This window comes from Alligator mississippiensis, chromosome 12, assembly GCF_030867095.1.
Source record: "Alligator mississippiensis isolate rAllMis1 chromosome 12, rAllMis1, whole genome shotgun sequence".
Classification (NCBI taxonomy): domain Eukaryota; kingdom Metazoa; phylum Chordata; order Crocodylia; family Alligatoridae; genus Alligator; species Alligator mississippiensis.
In genome coordinates, this window is record NC_081835.1 from 2,901,101 (window position 1) to 2,923,161 (window position 22,061).

At 47.8% G+C, this 22,061-nt stretch overlaps 1 protein-coding gene across 5 annotated transcripts in view; it reads right to left on the bottom strand.

Moving 5' to 3' along the window:
* CADPS (calcium dependent secretion activator) overlaps nucleotides 1-22,061 on the bottom strand; it is a 245,143-nt gene that overhangs the window by 133,843 nt on the left and 89,239 nt on the right. For all 5 annotated transcript variants that reach the window (XM_059715930.1, XM_059715931.1, XM_059715928.1 and 2 more), the window contains exons 4-6: nucleotides 13,006-13,086; nucleotides 11,462-11,698; nucleotides 10,357-10,478 (exon numbers count right to left, since the gene is read on the bottom strand). In XM_059715930.1, the coding sequence (XP_059571913.1) occupies nucleotides 10,357-10,478; nucleotides 11,462-11,698; nucleotides 13,006-13,086 (440 nt within the window). The remainder of the gene's footprint in view (nucleotides 1-10,356; nucleotides 10,479-11,461; nucleotides 11,699-13,005; nucleotides 13,087-22,061) is intronic.

Below are 22,061 nucleotides of genomic sequence, written 5' to 3' on the forward strand. Positions count from 1 at the left end.
TGTCTAGCACAGTCTAGTCAATCTCTATTTAATTTATAACAGCCAGCTTGCTCTTGTAACCTGATACGGCCATTATGTTGAAGCCTGTGATTTCTATAAATAATGAATAAGCACAATTGAATCGTATCACTGTGCCATGAATCAACCCTTGATAACCTGCTAGGCCTGTCGATAGACTGAACGTGGGGACAGCTGAGGAATGCCATGGTTCAAGACTAGATCGACAGTAAAAAGGAAAAAAAAAAAAGGATATCTAATTAATTGTAGTAGATCTTCTTCTGTCTTTCTGCACACACGTGGGCATGCACACGTAATATAAATACCAACTCATGCTCACCTGCCACGGAAGTACAGCTACTCTTGGCTAGTTACGGTCTTGAAAAATGCAACTTTAAGTGAAACGATGTTAAGCAAATCCAATTACATCACAGTAGTTACCTACTAGCAGGCGGCGGCCAAATGACGTTATAACCGAACATTGCACGACGTCAAACGAGTATGTTCTCTAATAGATCAGTGTCGTAGTAACGAAACAACGTTAACCGGGACGACGTTAAGGAAGGAGCACCTGTACAAGAAATGTGAGCATCGGAGAGGCAAAAAGTGCTTTTAATACATACAGGCCGCCCACTCCCATGAAGTTTCAATTGACTTTCAGCACAGTAGCAGCAAGAGACCAACCAAAATTGGGACCTCCTTGTGCCGGCTGATGCTTTAAGCAGAGAGGCAGTCCCCCTGCTCCTTGCAAGGGGCTTACATCTGGACAAAAAGGGTTATTTGGACAAGCACATATGGATATATCATATACAGGAGGGATTCTGTATGGATCAAATCTGCATTAAAGTACTGAACCGCTGTCTCAGCATCACTTAGCCTGAACCTGAGACGGGGCCAGCCTAGCAGCTGGTCCTTATCTGACTCCCAAAGGAGGAGGTTTTCACTGTCAATGTATAATACTCTGTGCCCCTGCCCCTCCTGCTGCCTCTTCCATCATCTTGTCTCCTTCCTAGGTGCCCAGCAGCACTGACATCGTGACCAACTGATACCCCCATTTCAAGGGACAGAGCAGAGGTGGTAGATGCAGTCACTGTGAAATGCCTTTAATATACTTGATCATGGCTGGCGACAAGCTCTGACAGGCTATTTACTGGTGTAATTTCCTGCCTGCTGAACTTCTGCGCAAGTCGGATGGGAATTTGTTGGAAACGCATATGCACAATCAAAGACTATTCTCACTGATGGCGAATCTGCCCTCTTGCCAATTCACAACAGACCGGGTCAGGGTGGGGAGCGGATGCATTTTGTAAAGCAACAATTTCAGAGTTTTCATGACAGTCGTTAAATAATACCAACCATCAAGAGGTCTGCCTGAAAAAATGGCTCTTTGGACTGTTTCTTTGTCAGGATTTCATAGAGCAGGAGACTGACAAATGATTGCTGTACTAAATCGATCTCCTGGGAGCCTACGCAGAGAGGTAAAGCATTGTTCCCAAAAGGAGTGTAGAGAAAGACTCAGTTGTGCTTTTCTAAGCTAAGCAACAATGAATTTGCACAGGTACTGCTGCATTACACTGAAGTGATGCATCTTGTTATATATTATACATTAAAGAGCTGCCATACACGGGGCGGGCACCTATGACTTAACGGTGGATTTCTGGAAGTTAGCGGCTTGGACTTCATTTGTATTTAACTGTGTTTTCTTTTCGCCTCCAATTTCCTTCAGTTGGGTACCGTACCTTGGATAACCAGCGTGAGGAGTCTGCAAAATGATGGTCTTCAGATGAGACAAACGAAAGTGTCCTGGTATGTAGCTCGTTTTCAGCTGAACGGTTTATTGAGCATGGTGGGTACACACAGTATACTTAAGGTTCGTTAACAGATAAAACTTTACTGGAGTCCTTGTGATGTCTTTCAGCCGCTAGATGGTAGTGCTGGCCTTCACAGACTTCTCCCTCCTGTCTAAGACTAGCAGGAGCTGTGCCTAGTGCTTTTAATGGCAGGATTTGCTCTTCTATTGCCTCAAAAACTACCTTTTGCTGCTCAAATCCTGAAAATGACTTTGCAGAGCAGTTACAGCAACACCATCCTCTCCACTCCGCCGAGTACTGGGAACAGCCGGAGCGGCTATATCGCTCAGCACCGTTTAAATCCTCTCGTTTCCCATATGCTCTGCATTTGAGTTGAAAACTGCAATAGTACAACTTGGGGAGAAAGCCTGATAGAGGGAAATGGAAATGTAACCCTAATAAACCTTCACTGGGGGATGAAAAAGTGGCTGGGTTTGCAAAGCTGGCTTGCAACATACGTGACTTAAAATAAAAATGGGCTGTTTTTTTTCCGGAGACAGCGAGAGCGGATGCTGGGTCTCTGCGCCTTCACCAGCTGCAGTTGGTGCACATACCCGGTTTAATGCAGATACTCAGCAAACCCAGCTTTCCCATTTGCCAAATCATTTTAGCAAAATCCTGCCCCATCGCACCCGCCTGGGAGACATTCACAGTTTATGGAGTGATTATTTACACTTAACACCACTGATCACACCCTGAAATAATCTCACCGTAGAAAAAACAGAGTGGCACTAGGAAAAAGTGGCTCTTAATCAGAGCACAGCAGCTGATTTGGATGATGTACGCTGGACAGATTGACAGGACCGCGTGGCGTTTTCACCCACGGCAGACACGAAGGGCCGTTGCATGCGTTTGCTCCAACCCACCCTTCTTGAGATGCTGCTGCTGGGGGCAGAGGAGGGTCCTGGGTCTTGCCGTCCCCTTCCACCTGCCCTGCCAGAGCCTGATGGAGGGGAAACACACAGACACCGTGTTCCTCACTATACTTCCTCAGGCTTCCCACTGGGGATGTGTGTCCTGGACTCTGTCCATGCAATATGATGAAATCCTGAGCGCTTGCAGAGCAGACTGCTTTTTATCACTGACTGTGAAAGCCTTTTTGCAAAGAAAAAGAGCATCACTAGCAGCATTTTACAGACAGGGAAACTGAGGCACAGAGTGGTGAGGTGACTTGCCTCCTGGCCAGTAGCAGAGCCGGAAACAGCAAGGACCCCGGGAACAGCAAGGCAGGTCTGGACCCCGTACGCGTGCTCTCACAAGGTCTCTACCCCTGTGCTAAGTACTGTCTTGCTCGTTAAATAATGCTGTGCCCTGGTTGTACAAAGTGCTCAGTACACACACCCATGGCTGGGCACCTCTGCACACGCGCTGCAGCTACATATTTCCTGGGACTGACCAGAAAGGTAAAGCAGAAAAGAGACAGGATCGAAGGAGTTAAATCTGTCCTCAGGAACCTGATAATCAGAGGAGTTTTCGGTTCCACTGTGCCAGTCTCTCAGAGAGATTTTTCCATTTTGATACCATCTCTTTAGTCATTTTTCAGACTAACAACAGCAAGAACAGCTACAACAGAGGCCAAGAGGAAAAACATAATCAGCTTTACAGAAATCAAAAGGGAAGAGGGCGCCTTTGTGCCGAGGAGTTGAAAACCCTGCAGATCAGCTGGAAGCAAACAGAAGAGATTTTGAATCCCTAATTAACCAGGCCTTTGCAGCACACTAGTGAAGGCTTCCTATTGCAGCTCACTCAATTGTCACACAGTAATAGTAAAGAGGTTTGGGGTTTTTTTTTTCTCCCTTCCTTTGGTTTGTTTAATGACTTCTCAAAAGTTGCCATTTCCAAAGAGGGAAATGTAATAATGTGAATCCCAGGAGCTTTTGTGAAGAATACAATCACTGCAAGAGATGGTATTTGGAGAGCAACGCTACCAGCCTTAGAAACAAATCCAGGAGGATTTCCTCCAGAAACAGCCATTCCCACGTAGGCCAAATAACTTTCTTTCCAAGCCATGAACGCTTTCCAAAGGGTGGGAGGGTAGGTGCCAGCTTGCAAGACAGTGGACCTCACTGCGATACACCGCGGTCCAGGTCCAGCTCGATAGATTATCCCCTTTTACTTCAAAGGGATCAATGGCGCTTACGTGAAAGGAACCTGGCTACGTGCAAGGACGTGTGCAGGACTTCGGATGCCATTTTGAACGTGTGTTGTCAGGACCGCATCCTCTTGCTCGAGCAGGTGCCGAGGGGCAGACTGGCCTCAAGTTTACAAGTCTCAGTTTACAATGGGCCCCGCAGCTCCAGGGAGAGGACACAGAGCTGGACTAACATGGTGACAGACTCCATCGGCGCAGCTCCTATGCAGGCCACGGTGGAGTTTAAGACCACTATGCCATCATCCCTGGCCTCCAGCGCGTACCACCCTCAACCAGCTCCACATCTCTGAACAAACCGCAGGATGGTGAGGTTCACGCATGCAGAGCTACGCATCGGCTGTGAATGAGCGGGGAGCGTTAATCTCCTACAGATGCTGAAGATGAAAACCCTCTCTGTTTGCAAGGGATCCGGATCAGCACTAGCTCTCTGAAAATACTGCGCTCTGACCAGCAAATCTTGACGTCTGCAGAAGGCTCCAGGCGATCCTTAATGAAACAAAACTGCAAACATCTGTAAAACTCCAATGTGAAACTAGGCAGCTCAAACGCTGATCCAATTATTTTGTGTAATTAAGGCAGTTCATTTGAACACTGAAGTGAGCTGTAGAAGGAAGGCGGGGGGAGAAAACAGCAAACCTCTCATTTTCAATTTTCTGGTGATTTGATTTTAGCCAAGGTTGTGAATTCTCCTCGGGGCTTTGCGATAAAAGCAAATTTAATTTTTATTTAGAAACGTGAAACCAACCTGTCCCAACTAACTTTTGGACTGGAAGAGCAAAGACTATCTACTTGGAGACCTGTGCAACCCCCCAAAAACAGTGAAGCCGGTATGGATGACAACTATTTTGGTTACCGGTGGCTCCAGATGACAACTATTTTAATCACTGGCTGAAAGACCTGAAGCCACTGCCCCCAGGTGATCTCTCTGCCCTTGCCCAGAGAGATGGCTGCGCGGTCTCGGCGCTCCCCACCACGAAACTGGTGGCTTGAGAAACCACCAGTATGTGTATGGGAACAACGCGCCTGTGCACCTGTCCAGAGATCGCTGATAGACAAAATGCCAGCAGGTGGCACTCGAGGATACGGAGATTAATTTCCAGGCTTGGCAGAAGTGCACAGCCTTCCCCTAGTACCTCTGGGCCTCGGGTGCAAGCAGTCACGTTGGACTAGGATCTGGAGATACAGGACAGGCTGCATTTGTGGACCCACTAGCCTCCGAGCTGAACCCAAAGACCCGTGAGCAAGAATAAACACGATGCCCTATGTCAGGAAAGGACCAAATGACCAGGTCATAAACCCAAATGGCTGGGTTTTGATGCGCCAAATTTTCCTCTCACTTAAGTTAGCTTCCTCTCTTAACTTTAGCTCTGCACCGTGTGAAGCATGTCCAACTAAAGATGTGTTTGTTATTTTATGTATAAATATATAACCTAATAACAAAAGGATTTAATTCACTTTTCACTGTCATCAGATATTCCCAGCATCATCTGCATGTAACCATATCAGGAAGATAGACTACACTGGGGGTATAGGTCGTAGCCGTGTTGGTCTAAGGACATAGGCAGACAAGACTCTTTGGGTAAATCTAATATATTTTATTACTTTATTAATTTATTATTATTTATTTTATTTAATAAATTATTATTTATTATTGTATTAATCTGGGAGCTTTGAGGCATCCTTCAGTTTGTAGCAATAGTTGCATTACAGCATCCAGTGCTTGGGAGGGAGACACACTGCCTGAATCCACGAGAAGAGCAGATCTTCTATGGCTGCACAGCAGAATGATCCACGGAGGAAATTTCCACCTCGAGAGCTAGGAAGTTGTGTGTCCCTTTTTGCTACAGAGCTCATGTGATCCTCAAGGTGATTTTCAAGGGCGGAGGTTAAAGTTGCAAGCTCTATTCTCAGTGAATCCCAATTTGCAAACATCAGTCGATGTCCAGGGGACCGACAGGGCGGGGAGTGTGATGGGGAACCCATCGATCTGGTGATCTTCCTGACAGTAGCATTCAATGCATCCCAATCCTGGCTCTGCCTCGGTGCACTTCCCCAGCACAACGCTGCGAGCGCACTGCGGTTCTGATCTGCACCGCCCCTTGCTATTTCAGCTCTGACTCTCGCTCTAAAAATGTGCTGTGCTATATATAGGTGCTGCATCTACTAATCCTGCCGCGAAAGGATTGTGGCTGAAATGGAGCAGCGTGGGCGGCGGAGAGCCTGCGCTCATCCGCGATGGAGCAGCGATGGGGAACGCTGCCACTCCGAGCCATGGGACGATTTCACACCCCAGAAGATTAGAGAGCAAAGCAAAAGCTTCCTCTAACCCCCTCCCTAAAAAGCACCTGGTGGGACCGCCGATTGAATGCTTCCCACTGGAAGGCAATAGGATGAAGTTTCCTCCGTGCTTTAGAGGCTTATTGCAGCCAATGGGATAATCAAAAATATGCAAATCTCCCCTGGAGCTGGATGGTAGCACAGTTCAGTCAGTGCTGAATGCTACAGAGAAATCTACCCTGTACACTCTTTGGATCCACGACTGTCTCTTACGGAGGGGGGCAGCGCGCAGAGCAGCGGAGCTTGAAGCAGAACTGTAAGCCCAGCGGTTCATCCAGTCTCCCATCCTCTCCCCTGGGCATGTTCAATAAGGTGCGCTGTTTTCTGAAGATTTGTGGTAGTAGGAGGATTGTTTTTCGTCTCCCCGCTGTCACACATGCGTGTGTGTGTGTGTGAGAGAGAGAGATAGGGTGTGTGCAAATGTGAAGGCAAATAGCATGCCTGACCCTTGGACTGGAAGCGGGTGAGGTCCACAATGCCCTGGCAAGTTCCCTGTACCTCTCTGCAGGATGGATTGTATTTTGGGGACAGAAAGCATCTTTATATCGAGGAGCAGAGCTGCCACCAGCAAGCTGTGTCCGGACGCTGCGGGCGTCAAGCCCTTGGCAATAAGGGCTCAGACCTTGAACTGGGCTTAGCCTTCTAGGGGAAGCTGGGGTGGGCATCCCGCTCACAGCAGCATGGTTTGTACAGGAGGCGTGCGGCACGGCTCTGCCCCAGTTGCTGTCTCCAAAGGGCGGGTGGCTTTGTGCTCAGACAGTCCATTTCATCACGGCCCAAAATAACCCTGCTCAAGGGTTGAGTCCTGCAGACCATATCGACACAAGGATCTCTCCCAAGAGCCGTGTCCTGGGGGCCAGGGGCAACGCTTGCCTGAGCAAGGATTTATCTCGGGGAGGGCGGCAGGCGTGGAGCCTGACGTGCAGACTGGTCCAAACGTGCTCTGCAAAGCAGGCAGGCATCACTCCTTCTCAGTGGAAAGCAAAGCAGCAAAAAACAGGAACAAGAGCAGGCTCTTTTAGAAATCCTCTTCCCAGAACAGCCCTGCCATTGCCTTCTCCAAGGTAGAGGATGCTTTTGAGGAGTCTGGCTGGCTGCAATGCCCTTGCTAGGTGGGGACGTTGCTTTGAAAAGGTGTGCAGCATATTCACACGGATCTGGGCAAGGGCGGCGCGGTGTCAGCTTCTTTTCTGTCATCAGAAAGGAAACAGACACCTGTGAAACAACGCTCCGGTTCTGCCGGCACGGCTGGGCGAGCGTGGAAGTCCGCAGCTGCGGCTGAGTCGCTGCGTTTTAAAATCCTTCCCCAGAAAACGGGTTTTTCCAAATAAACAACGGCAGCAAAATATAATCTTAAAACTCACAAAGGCCTTCACATCGGATTTGTTGCAGGCAGTGTGCTTTGGAGCTTAACGGCCCTCTGTGCTTCCCTGATTTTTAATAGAGAGCTGGAAACTGCTCCAGGTGGAACCACGCAGCTCATTCAGACAGACCGCAATGTGCCAGTTCATCAATGGTGTCTGCATGTTCGTGACAAGGCTGCCAGGCTATTTGATCTGAAAGCCCTTGCAGGAAAATACAGTGAGTCCAGATGCCCTTCAGCCTGCACAGAGCAAGCTTTGGATACTTTCAGCTTGAATAATCCTGTTACATATATATATATATATACACACACACACACACACGTGTATATATTAATATTCTCATTATATAAAAATTAGCAAATACAAATGACAACCTCAACTTTTTTTTTGTTTTTGCTTTTTGCAAAGTAGACTTCCTGTTTACACCTCCTCCTGAGTTTTGGAAATGTTTGTATGCTGCATTTATATACCCATGAGGAGGGCAACATGATGCTTTTGCTTCTTGTTGAATCAAAGATGTTAAACTTGGTTTGCCTGAGCCTTGAAAAGTATTAATGAATCATTATTGTAGAATGGTCACCTAGAGGAAACAGTGTGCTTTGAAGCTCATCTTGAAAGCATATAAAAGATCTATGAAATGGATACGACTCATTAGGTCACCTAGTCCAGTCCCGTTGTCCCTCCAGTGGGGTTTGTGGTGCCTCGGAGAAGAGAAACCTGAAGCTCTAGGCATAACTCAGCATTCTCCAGAAAGCTGTGTCTGACCTTGGAAATTTTGCACCGTAAACCGGTACAGCATGAATATCATTTAAATATGAAATCTCCGTAACGAACTAACTGGAAAACACAATCTCATATCCACGTAGGCAGCGTCTCAAATGCTTTGTACCCAAAAGAAGAAGAGAAAAGATGCCCATCATTTCCTGCATCAACAACAAAGATCTTGTTTAGACAAACCGGACTTGACAGTCCCCCTTGCATTTCGAAGAACAAGCATTGCCAGGGGGCTGCGATAGTCCCTCAGCTCACTACGAGGATGTGCACATGAAGGCTGATGGAGGCACGCTCAACAACTACTCGGCAAACCCTTTTGCACAAGGAAGCCACTGCAAAAACTGGGCTTGGGCTTCCTGCTTGCCAGAGGGCTAAGAAAGGGCAGAGATGGAGGAATGAAGGCATTTGGAGACTCAACAGCACAAAGCACGTTCTAGGGCTGGGTGTTAAGTTAACACTGGAGGAAATCTGACGGCGGGGGAGTTGTGTTAGTATTAAAGCTTGTCTAGATGCACGTCGCTGGACTAGTGGCAACCTGAGGGATAGGAAGATTGCTTTTTATGATGATGAGAACAGCAAATTTTTACAAGAGCTTCTGGGTCAAAGAGACCGAGTGAGAACAACAATGATCACAAGCCAATGGAGCATGCACCCAGAGGTGCGTTCAGATCATGCAACAGCAGGTGCTTTGCATCACAGGGCCCCAGCGCGCACATTGCTGAAGGCAAGACACCGCTGGGTTATGAGCACGTGATGTGAAACGTGGCTGCTTGTAAATGCACCGATCGGAAAAAGAGCACGAAGTCAGCTCGTGTGAGAGCCCAGGAAGACAGGCCGGCCTGGAAAGTTTCACACTTGGATTGGGATCCCGAAGGGAAAAGGATCGGGCTGGCTGGGGTGCCGGTGCTCACGGAGAGTTGGACCCTCTCCAGACAAGGAGCGCTGGCTCCAATGTTTCCATAAAAATCAAGAGCCTCAAAGCTGACTGCTAAATCTGCAGTTATCAAGATGATGCTTACATGCATGTATAAAGACACGGGTGTGCGCGTGTACATGCATGTGAATATACTCTGTGATGATGTGCTGCAGTATAAAAACATTTTAAAACTGGCCCTGAGCCCTGATGTTTAATAGAGTGGGGGCTAGGATAGGAGATAACAAGGGGAAGGAGATTTTGGAAGAGGACACGGAGGCAGGGAAGGGGTGAAAGGTAAAGAGTGCTGTCTAGGCATGTTTTTACACCGCCACCAATTTCCATCCCTTCTCTCCATACCGGTATTTCTTCACAGGACTTGAAAGCCTCACCTCTCTCTTTTCTCTGCCCTCCTACACCTATGCATTTTCATTCCCCTTTTCTTGCTGTCACTGGAAAGGGCATTTCTCCTTGATCCACTGGGTTTCTTTCTCTCATAACACTTCCAAAGACAAGTGATGTATGTTCACAGGACGGCCGCGGCTGAACAGTTACACACGTGCTGCACTTTACACACGCCATCCCCATTTAGCAAGGTGCTGAAACATGTTCTTTGCACATGCACGTACGCACACACACTTACTTACATCCCAGTGACCTCAGTAATACCCTGGCATGTCTTTAAGGGCTCTCCTGAATAGGGCTCATGTGAAGTTTACCTGTTCCAGATGCAAAACCTGCTCCAGGGTAACCCCCCCTTCGTGGAAGAGCAGGTTTCACATCTGGATGAAAACGAAGCACGCTTCCCTTTGCATATTCCAATGCTTCTTTCGGACCTGAACATCGATGAGCACACAGATCTTAGCTCCCCGCGCCGATTTGCTTTTCACACAAAAGAGCAGAGCTGGGCAACAGCAGAGCAGAGCCGAGCCGGCAGGAGGGCAAAGGATAAACGGAGAAGCAACTCACGTGGGCTTGGATGCTTCAGCCTGGTCGGTCTGCAGTTTCTCTCCACCTTCGACTTCCATAGTGCAATAAACAATGCGGTTCGGAGCCAAGGACTTCAGGCCCTGCACTTCCATGATGACGACCTGCAGAGTGCAGAGAGGATGCATGAGGGAAGAACTAAGCAAGATCAAACACAACCAGCCTCCTCCGACCCGGAGGGCTGCCCTCAGGAGGTGCTGAGCTCTCTTTTCCCTTTGCACCGACGGTCCCGAAAAGAAAAGCGAGAAGCAATTTTCACTGGGAGCTGAAACAACGCGACGGCATTGCTGTTTGCATCATCTCAGCATCTTGCTTGTGAAGAGCTAGAGGCTTCTGGGAGCCAGGCTAAGATTGTGCGGGGTGCGGGGCGGCCTGCCCATTGCCTTCAAGAAAGAGCAAGGCGCCCCTGCAAACCGTGAGCCAATTTGCAGGGCACTTTCCAAACTTACGATGCTCCCTGCACTTCTCTAATAGTTTTTCAGCTCTCAAGCAAGGCTCACCAAGGAACAAAGTGACACCTCTAATTGGCAATAATCAAATGCAAAGACACCTAAAGCAAGAGGCATTTGTAATGCGGGAGCCAGTAATAAAGGACATGTCTGTGTGAAATCACACCGATGGATGTTCTGTCCCTGAACTTCTATTTCTGATCCATCAGCCCTTATTACTGCAGAAAGAGACTGGGACTTGGCAGGTCTTGGAGATGGCGCGCAGACACTGGGCAGCCAGATTCACCCCTGAATTAATCCCATAGCTTTCGGTGAAGTTACGTCAGGGATGAGCTTGGCTTCAGGTAGCCACGTGTGGTACAACCCCTGTCTCCCATTGCAAAGATGATAGCTAACAGTGCTTCTTTTTGAGTGATTTTCTACCAGCCCCCTTGAGTTTCAGCAAAACAGAGGCATCCAAATGGCCATTTAGAATCAGCCTCTCTTGGACAGTCGGAAATTGTTTGACTGATCTCTGCCCATCCTCAAGCTGCTATTGTAATACCCACCCTCATCATTTGCACTGATTGCTGTAACCGTTAATCGCACTAACTCTGCAGATTTTACAATGGAACGGAGAAAGTTTTTATAGCTTTTACCTCCAAGGAGAAAGAGAGCACAACATCCGACTTGGAAAGCTGGTTTTCGTTTTCTTCTCCCATGTCGATGATGGAGGTGTTGTGGCTACGTTTCAGCTTCTGCAACTTGAACTCCGAGCCTCCTTTGGAGACGGGCATGCTTTCCAAATTGGCCATCAGCAGGTTGACGGATGACTTCAGCTCCTCAATGTACATGTTTTCCATTTCTTTGGATACAAATTTTGGAAACTTGCGTTCCTAGGATTAAGAGACAAACCAACCAACCCAACTGTTAAGATTCAATGAATAATCGGCAGTCACTCCTTGCATTGGGCGTTGAGCGTCATGCAACAGAAAAACCCTGGCAGTGCCTCCCCATGCATTTGGAGCGTATCTTGTTAAACGCACCCAAGGCCAGCTCCTTAGCTGTCAAGAAGTCAATCTGCCAATTGACACCTCCCTTCTCCCAGTTCAGCCCACAGCTCTCCAGTTTGTTTCCTCCAGTCTCAGGAGTTTCTTGTCTACATGGCACCTCCATCAATGTGCCTGTAGATATCCTGACAAGAAAAGAGCCCTCATTCCCTTTTCAATGAGCTGGTCCAAGGCACAAGAGACTTGCCAAAGGTCACAAAAAGAGTCTGTGGCAGAGCCAGAAACTGATCCCAGCTGCCCTGAGTGCAGGGTAATGCCATAGCCTGGAGGCCATCCTTTCCCCTGGGCTGGCATGGCCAAGCGTGCCCAGCTGTGGTTCATCGAATTTCAACGGCTCCTAAATCTGTCGGGTTTGGAAACAGAACTAAGCTGCTTTAGGATGAGCCTCGACGGGAGGAAGAGGTGCTCACTCTCAAGGAAATTAGTTCTGGCACAGTCAGGACTAATTAGATGTTGTTTTATGGCACATACTTTGCATAAGACAGGGGCCACCGATAAAACATCGGAGTGTATTTTAGATGTCAGGACTGCTGATTGATGCTCTGATGCTGAGGCATTAATGCTTCATCACCAGGATACTCATCTCTCCAAATGCACCGGTTTTGGCACTGTTTCCACGAGCCACGATTTCAATGCAAGGAGGAGCTGAAGCATCTCAGTGGATTCCTCATGGGGAGTCCAGCCCTTGTAGATCCTAGGGAAGCAAGACTCCCACTGAAGGGGGTCAACACTTCGGGGAGAGGGGCTCAGTTGCCTCTCCCGCAACGTGGGACAACTGAGAGGAGCGTGTTGGGCAGGGGTGTCATGGGAGGCAGGTGAGGAGTAGGGCGAGGAATAGAGGTGGGGATTGCTGAGGCTGCAGAGCAGGTTCAGTACCATCAGGACATCACATCTTGGTGGATGCCATTTGCAACAGCACTTCTCCACCGTTCCCTCTCATTTCCCAGGGGGAATTATGAGCTTGAGCAACACAGATACCAGCGAGTCCTGGGTGCTTAGAACCAAGCCCTAAGTCTCCTGGTGTTTTTAGGTCGCAATGGTCGAGGAGAAAAAGTTATCTTGGAAGGGGAAGTGTGTGATGGCCACGCAAAGTCCTGCTCGGTCTGGTTACCGTATTTACAGACTTTCCTTACCTTGGCGATTTGCTCTGCCATTTGAAGACGCCCATCTAACTCACGCCGGATTTGCGCTGCTTGCTCGTCTGGATTATCCAGCTGTACAAGGCACAAAGAAGACGGGACAAAAGAGGTCATGAAGGCATTGCCCGTTAGAAGCTGCTCAGCATCTTTAATTTGTTAATTAGTTCACGTTCATATTGCGATAGCACTTGCAGACCCCAGCCAGGGTCAGGCTCCCATTGCCATAGGCTCTGCACACTGGTCTTTGAATGAGCTGGCCCAGTCAAAAGCTGCTTGTCAGGCTGCATGAGTTGTCCTCCTAGGTAAAAAAAATCCACCATGGGGAGGTTTTAGAGTCACCCTGTGCAGCTGAACAAGTGGGGAAAGTAGTCTCATTGCTGCTTTAAGTGGTTTAAAAATGGCAGTAGGTGATGCAGAGGGAGTGCATAATAACACCCCCATGTAGACACAGTGGTGGGGTGAGACCTCATCCAAGGCATCACCTCTGCCCGTAGGCCCAACCTTCCTTGTTTCTGTGCCAAGTTTGGCCTCCAACCACCCACCTGGCACCTTCCCAGATGTTCAATATCTCATGATCGGTATCTCATATTGATCTCTCCTATCTCACCTACTTCACCCCCACTTTTCTTTGTTCATTCTCCCACTTGCTCAGATCCACTCCTCTCCTATCACCTCCTCCTCGGATGCTGCGCTTGCAGCTTCAGGGGCTGGGATCCATCCTGGGGATTCGGGACCTGCATTGCCATCAGCATGGTTAGCATCTACTATTCGCAACAGGCGCTCCGGGCTCTTGCTCTTTCTAAAAGTACTAGGAAGAGCCGTTACAACCGCTCTCCCAGAAGGTTCAGAGGAGGACGTGACGGGCGGCTCTCAAAGTTCGCTGTGCCTTTTATTCGTGCTGGAAGTGCCTTGCAGTATCCCTCGTGTCAGTTTGATTTGGCTGGCGAGAGCTTTTAATTAAGCAATGGTGACTGAAGGGGAGGGCATTTCGTAGGCACTAATGACTCAAGCCTGCAAGTAAAGCCAAGGGTTTGGGATCGAGCTGGTCAGTCCATGCTTGGAAGCACTCTGCCCAGAGATCCTCTGTGCTGCAATACAATGGGAAAACACACATGGGAAAGCTGAAAGACACACAGAGAGAGGTAACTTTTCCCTTTCTTAAACTTCTTTTATGGTGTTAAGTTAAAAGTTGCAGTGTTTGTGTCCACAAAAGCAGCACTATCCTAGCAGCAAAAAGTTCAGGGTGCAATCCCAGAGTCCCTAATGAGACAAACTTCCCACTGACTCAGGCCCAGGAGTTATTCTGAGACAGCTGCAGGGGACATCGGTTTAGTTTGAAAGGGAATAAAAGAGAAATTGATAACAGCACAGGTGCTAAATTCACAGCAGCTTTAGCACAAATTAAAAAAAAGAAATAGAAGGAAAGCAGCAAGTACTTCTTGTTTGAACATTCAATGGTGGCAGATGACGGGACAAGGAGCAATGGTATCAGGTGGCTGCAAGGAAGGTTGAGGTTGGATATTAGGAAAACCTCTCTTACTAGGAGGGTGGTGAAGCGCTGGAACAGGTCACCCAGAGAGGTGGGGGACTCTCCATCCTTGGCGGTTTGTATGATCTGGCTCGACAAGGCTTTGGCTGGGATGATGTAGTTGGGGCTGGTCCTGCTTTGAGCAGGGGTTGGACTCGATGTGACCTCCTACATCCCTTCCAGCCTGAATTTTCTGTGATTCTGTGATTTATACTGACCCCCTGGTGCCTCATTCCTGATAACTCATATGACTTTGGGATTTTAGTCTCATGTTCCTAATGACACCAGTTGAAGCCCAACTGCTTTGCCCCTACAGACCAGTTGAAATGGGGGCCAAGTAGTTTTGTGGCACTTAAGGCTGTTCTTTGCTTTTTGGTTGAAGACAGGCAGGGACTGCTCTGGTTTCACTAGCTCCAGGGTTAACCCATTGCGCCCAGTGTATAAAACACACAGAGAGAAGTCTGAATCAGACCCAAAAGAAGCATGCCAGAGGAATAGTGTGACAGTATTATGGACACTTTCTATAATACTACTACTGGGCTTTCAAACTCCATCAAGAGATGCGGAGACAGCGGGAACCTGAAAGCTTGAATGGACCGCATGCTAGTAACGATCGCTCTCTCTCCCTGGGATGCACACTATCACCCAGTTTGGAAGCACGAAGCATTTCCACCCTGTTTTGGTTCATCTTTCTCCTTTACGTAAGAGGCAATTGTAATTCTCAGGTCACCCTCTCCTTTCTTAAGAGCATCTCTCTGCAGGAGACAAGCTTTCTACAGTTAAAATCTCAGGCCAGGCGTTTTGTATGCGACAATGCCAAGACCATTCTTAAGCCTTATCAGCAGTATCCTACCAAAAAGACTTTTATTGCAATATACTGCATACAACTCCACTCTCTTTCCCTTACTATGTGGCTCTTCTATAATGCTGTTGCTCAGTGACCCTGTCCTGGCTATTGGGAAGCAACATTGCCACGAGCCACTGTACACTGGCTGCACTCAGTGACAGCTACCCATAAAGCAATTTTATAGGTTGGCTTGGGGTTGCTGTAACCGTCTCCCTATGTTTTATCCTTCTCCAGAGACAAATTGCTCTATAGAGCAAAGGCTTGCTTGGTGCACTGCAGTCTGGAAAGTTACAGCTCCAGCAGCCATTAAAGTTTCAATCCTCAATCTAACTAGATGCAAGTGCCTGCGTTATAGTTCCCCGAATGTGCTGCAATCTGCCAGTGATTCACCACCGGGCTGAGATTGCAGGTGTGCCACCGCTTCGTTCTCGTCGCCTCCCGGTATCACCTAAATGACTTTTTCCTCTCTCTTTTTGATATCCCTGGGAGTTTAAATTCCTTTACCGATGACAGACGGAAGAACGTCTTTTGGATCAATTTTAAAAGGAGCCATCACAGATTTCATAGAGGCAACAAGGCTGCAAAGTCTTCTGGACCTCACCCAAAATCAACAGGAGTATTTCCATCAGCTCCAGCTCCGTTCTCCCTGCTTGCCCCCAAGCATTTCATTAAGTGAGGCTTTCATCTTTATATCGGTGGTCAACACTGGACTGCCCCCCAAGCATTTCATTATATGAGGCTTTCATCTTTATATCGGTGGTCAACACTGGACTGCCCCCCAAGCATTTCATTATATGAGGCTTTCATCTTTATATTGGTGGTCAACACTGGACTGCCCCCCAAGCATTTCATTATATGAGGCTTTCATCTTCATACCGGTGGTCAACACTGGGCTGCCCTGGACTCCTGTAGGAAAGCACTCTCCAGGCTCAATTTTGAAGCTAGTAAGAGCTGCGAGCCATTGGCAGCTCTTGAGACCAAGGCCTCTGGGAACACAAGTTGCTCCCTCCCTATGCATCACCCAGGTTAGCGGTTTCTACCCCAAACAGACCCCCATTTCAAGCCCCTTGCAGATCCACTCAATTAAGCGAAGGAAACGTGCAATTCTGAGTTCTCATTTCCTTTGCAACTTTGGGAGAGAGGCTGTTATTTCAAGTTCGGTTTGAGCTGCCGGGATGGAGGTTAATCACATCACCCAAAATAGCTGGTGTGCTAAATTTAGACACCGAGGATGTTGCTTTGTACGAGAGTTGTCCTTCTGCTGTGCTAATGAGCCCGTGTGCTGCCTTCCGGCAAGGCTTCCCAGGCTATCGTGACTTTGCAGGTGCCTTCTGCTCACGCTACAGGTGGGGAAAAATGCACCAGCATCTCCTTGTTAATGGATCCGACAAGGGAGGACTGTGTTGGCTAGGAGGTGAAAACTGGTGCAGTGTCCTCCATGCTGATCTGGTAGAGAAAACCCTCCCGTCTCAACCTACGTGTCACCGTGCTCAGCGAGGCCGAGGGATGCGATGCAGTTTGGGAACTCAAGGGTTTCCGTCTTTGAAGCATTTGTCTTACTACGGTTGCTCCAGGGCTTAAAACTCATCTTTTGAAATTGGACTCAGAAAGAGCTTTTAGTATGATACTTGTGATACCTCATCCACCACTACAGCAGCAGAATTATTTCCCTTATCGGATACAGATTAGTGCCAGTGAAGGTACCAATTCAGCATCCTTACTCACAGTCCCAATCATTTCTCCCACGAGTCAGAGCTGTAGGACCGGTGGCTCAGAGTGACCTACTACTTGCAAACCTCGAAGCACTTCTTACTGCCACTAAGGAAAGTGGAGCCTATATTTGATATAGCCACATCAGGGTCTGCCGTCAATGCCCACTAAGGACACTTTGCTTAAAGCCATGTAAGCAGTAAATGTGTTATCTAGGCAGTGCTGAACAAGCTAGGTGAAGTATCCCCTAATATCAACAACAGCCCGATTTCTTAAGCTAAAGAATCAGCAGGTTTTTTCCAGCAATATATACGCACACTTTATATTCAAATGCTGACAGCCAAATACATGAATGAGTTACAAGGTCAAAGAGAAATTGAATTAGCTCAGTTCTGCATTATGATTGTGTTATGGTTATACTATGCATAAAGCACGGATATAAATCATACGGTTGCCCCAGTCAATTAAATCTGAAAAAGTATTATAAATTTCAGAGTACATAAGATTTGTCATACGCAACTGTTTTTTGGTTCCCACCCCCACCCAGCAACAACATGTCACAAATACATGACAAGCTTAATTTTCAATTCTGGTCTGATCATTACACAACTGCCTGCTGGTAAATTGGGTGTTTTCGTAAGTCTATCTGCATATGCCATTCTTCCTCTCTGCTTGCCCTGTAGACAAGGTCTACGTAGGTGTGATAGCTGTTAGGAGTAAAAAGTCTATGCAGATTAGATTCCAACTAGCAACAAAAATGCATGAGAATCGCCGTCCGTTACTCAACGCAGAGCAAGGTACGTGCATTTTTTGTCACCAATTACAGTAAAGACAGTCAGCAACGAGCTGGTTACGCATAACTAATTGCTAATGAAGAACGCACGTTGGCTTGTCCGTTTCCAACTAGAAACGTAAAGGACTTTGATTTCAACCTACTGTGCAATCCTGTACTAGCGATGCATTTTTGACCATTTTAAAATCCCAAACAATCTCAAGCCTCTTTGCTGTGACAGCCTGATAGCCTTCACCGGTGGAGTCTTGTTCAGTGGGGAGCATGGTGAGCGCTCAACTTTTACTCGTGCTGTCCAACCTCCAAAAAGAAAAGTCCTCAGGGAAATAAAAACCAACATCATTTAACCTGCATTAACTGAGAGAAAGGTGGAGGGCAACAGGGAAATTTGTCCATGCGAGTTAAACCAGTCCCGAGTCTAAATGGTTCAACTGCTCCTAAGGCTCCTGCCCAGCACAGCCTCCACGAGGGTTTGTATTTTCGTGCTGCCAGCCGAGAGCCTGATCTCTCCTACAGCTGTCAAAACCCAGAGGAAGTTCAGTTAAGTCGACGGAGTTACTCTGGGTTCCCGTGCAAGTCGAATCACAACACGACCTGCTGTTATCAAAAGCTCTAGCAAAGACTTCACTGTTACGGATTAAAAACAAAGCCATTAAACGCAGCGGCAGACAAGAAAGGGGCCGTGAATGTCATACGGCACCATATGTTTTATTCCTTCTCAATTGCATCCAAATCCAATTTGCTCTGTTCAGAACAAACCCTTTGCACCAAACCGATGGCCTGAAAAAATCAAGCTGCATGCGCTCGTCGTACATCCTGTGGCATCAGTCACAGGAGACGGTCCCGTAGCCTGGTCTTTGCTGGCGATTTCGAAGGTGCCGCAGCAGAGCAGAAGGGAGCTTGCTGCAGAAGCTAGCGAGTTGTTGCTAATGTTTGCCAAAAATATAAAGCCAACTGTGATCGACAGCCCCCAGAGCTCGGCCAGGTAATGTAAGAACCAATCTGCCTTTTCCGTTGTGCTTATTCTGACGAGCTAGTCTAACAATTGTAAACACGCATTAGGAACACAAGACTAAGCTACAACACCTCGAGTGCAGCGCTGTGAATGATTAAGTGGTATTTAGGTGTGAAGTCACAGTAACGAGCGGCATCATGGGGAATATCTTCACGGTAAGCTACAGGGATCTTTAACGACAGCCGCATTCAGCTACGGCCTTCAGTTGTTACCCTGGCATTTAAAACACACCGCTGCGATGCGACGGGTATTGTCTACACCACTGTCATCAACCTTACATGGAGGCCAAAAAGAGCTGGAATGATATCACTATTTCCCTGCCAGTCCCTTGCAATGCTAAGTCCAGCCCTAAAGGAACTGTCACAAAGTCCTGATTCCTGTTCAAGGACCAACAAAGACCTGCTGCCCTCCCTTCAGCGGATGTTTCCATCTCATTCTGGGTGCAGGCTAATTACAACCTGCCACATGCACCGCTTTCAAATGCAAGCCACTGACAGCGGAGGACCTCCAGCTCATGGATCACTGCATTCAGGATCTTGTTGGCTTAGTGAAAGGGGCATGCTTAACAATGCACAATGCAAGAAGAAAAACAGCCCCCGGCCCTGCAGAGGTTACAACCAAAGAGCCTGACCGTGAGCTTACTGAAGACGATGGCCAACACTCGATGTTGCAGGATGGGGCATTAAAAGACAGGCTTTAAAGCAAAAGGAAAGAAACCTAGCAATGGGGTAATATTAAATACTCTATCCTCTTTCTCACTGTCAAATGTCTCATCTCATTGGCCACCACTAATAGCATCAAGGCACACAAGGCAGGTACAGAATACTAGTATTATTTCTACTGTTAGCATCCCCTACCTGCCCCGATAAAGATTGAGGGCCTGCTGTGCCAGGCCCAGGACACGGTGCACAAGCCAAGCCCTGTGCTGAATGGTTGAGAATCAAGTTAAAGATAAAATGTAAAGAGCCTGGTACAGAAGATAACAGACACAAGGGGAAGGATGACAAGGTTGGCAGTCACTGCAGTGTGCTGATATGCAACAGCTCTGGGCATCATCAGGCTTCAAGTTGCTTTGCATTTTTGATAAGGAGATCATAGGCAGGGCTCCGAATTTAGCCAGAGAATCTCCCAGTTGGATGCATAAAGAAAATGAGATGCCCATGTGCCGGCTGCTTGAGCACAATACATCCACCGCCCTTCAGTGAGATCCATCTACCCAACACTTGCTGGGTGAGATTTGCCAGTGGAGAGGCCTGTGACCACTTGCAGTCTGTTGTGTCCTTTTCCAGGAGCCCAGCGTTGGCTCATAGAGTTGAATTTCATCTAGTTGGGGGATCTCTTTTCCCCTGAAATGGGGCAGCAAGACAGCAAACCAGGTGACAATTTGTTGCTGCTTTGATGCAGGGCTTTGGGAGGGATCTCTTTTTAAGGAGAAGGTGCTTTGACATACAATGAGGGGGGAAAAATGCATGCGTTCCTTATAATTAACATCTTCCATGTTTTGTGGACATAGGTCGTAGCCATGTTGGCCTAAAAAGCAGAGGTAGACAAACTCTTGGGGCAGAAGCGATATCTTTTCTACAATTTACATCCCTGAAACGTGGAAAATATCGCAGTTAGCCATTTGGAAATTTAACGTCATTGCTAAACAGGAAGGAAGCAAAATTCAACTCCCTGCCGGACATCTCACCCCTTCAGGGAAGAAGCGTGATGGAGCCTCATCTCTGCCTAATCTGCACAGCCACAGAGCAGGATTTTCACAAATGGACATTGAAGGCCAGGGGAACCCTACCATCCTCTACCTCCCCGGTGCAAGACGAAGTTTCTTTTCTACCTGGGAGAACTTTTACAATCTTTGAATTCTCCTCTGCCTGATGAAGGCTGTTTGGGCCCATAAGCTTGCAAAGAAAGATTTTTTTTTTTGCTACTATTTAGTTGGTCTAATAAGAGATATTGCTTCTACCCCAAGAGTTTTGTCTGGCTTATAATTAATAATTATATAGGAATAGCCCGCCCCAGGAGAGGTGCAAGCAAGCACCTACTCCAGATATCTTTAAGAAACACTTGGATGCTCATTTTGCTGGGGTGATCCGACCCCAGCTGCCTTCCTGCCCCTGGGGCAGGGGGCTGGACCCGCTGATCTCGCAAGGTCCCTTCCAGCCTGAACGTCTATGAAATCTATAATCCGCAAGTTAAAGCATGCTGATAATTTATAGCAGCTGACACCACTTTTGGCACCTTTGGCTTTGAGGGCTAAATCCAATGCCTGCCCTCCAACGTGACTTATTTTGTGGCAGCCCTCAGTTTCTTATGGGAAACCCTCAGCTTTGGGAGATAAGGTGGGTTGTCTCTGACACAAGGCGAGGCGTGCTTTCATGCTACTTTGTGAATGATATAGGATGTCCTTGAATACCCCTAATGCTTTACTCACAGGTGATTTGGAAACACACTTCTCTCCCCTCTTCCCCCAGAAACAATATGCAAGACGGGAGTAAACATGCTCCTGGATGGAGGCCTTGGGAGACTCCAGTAAACCGAAAACTTCCCTTTGGATGACCCCAGGTAGGAAGATGTTAAACTTTCTCTTAAATTGGAAATGGGAATGATGTTAAGCTGTTTTGGCAGCTTAAGTCACTAATGCTCTGCCAAGACGCTAATCCCCCTAGCACAGTCATTTCCAATCCCGGTACTGCCATCTGTCTCGGGGTCGAGAAATGATAGGGAGGAAAAGGTAGCAAGAACGGGAGACTGGATGTCAGGCATTGCTGTGTCAGCACACGTACCCTGGCACGTCAGGGGCCTGGCACACTTATCAGCCACACAGCCCCGGCACAGCCTCCAAAGATGCTGCTTGAAATATCCCAGGGACATTTTTAGAACGGCATACAGGGAATTAAGCAGGGCAGGTGTTATTACCACACGCTCCCTGGGCACCGGGCAGAGGACCTACCGGCTGGAGAAGGCAGGTAATAATAGCTGTTGGGGGGGAACATAAAAAACCCAGATGTTTGCAGAGCTGATTATTTTTGGCTGGGGGGGAAAGAGGAGCGTTGGTCACCAAAGTACCTGCTGCAATGCAGAAATCTAGGACCACAAATGAGCCTCAGTGGAAAAACCTCTCCTGGATTAAAGAAACTTGGATCTTGTGTGCAGAGCAGCC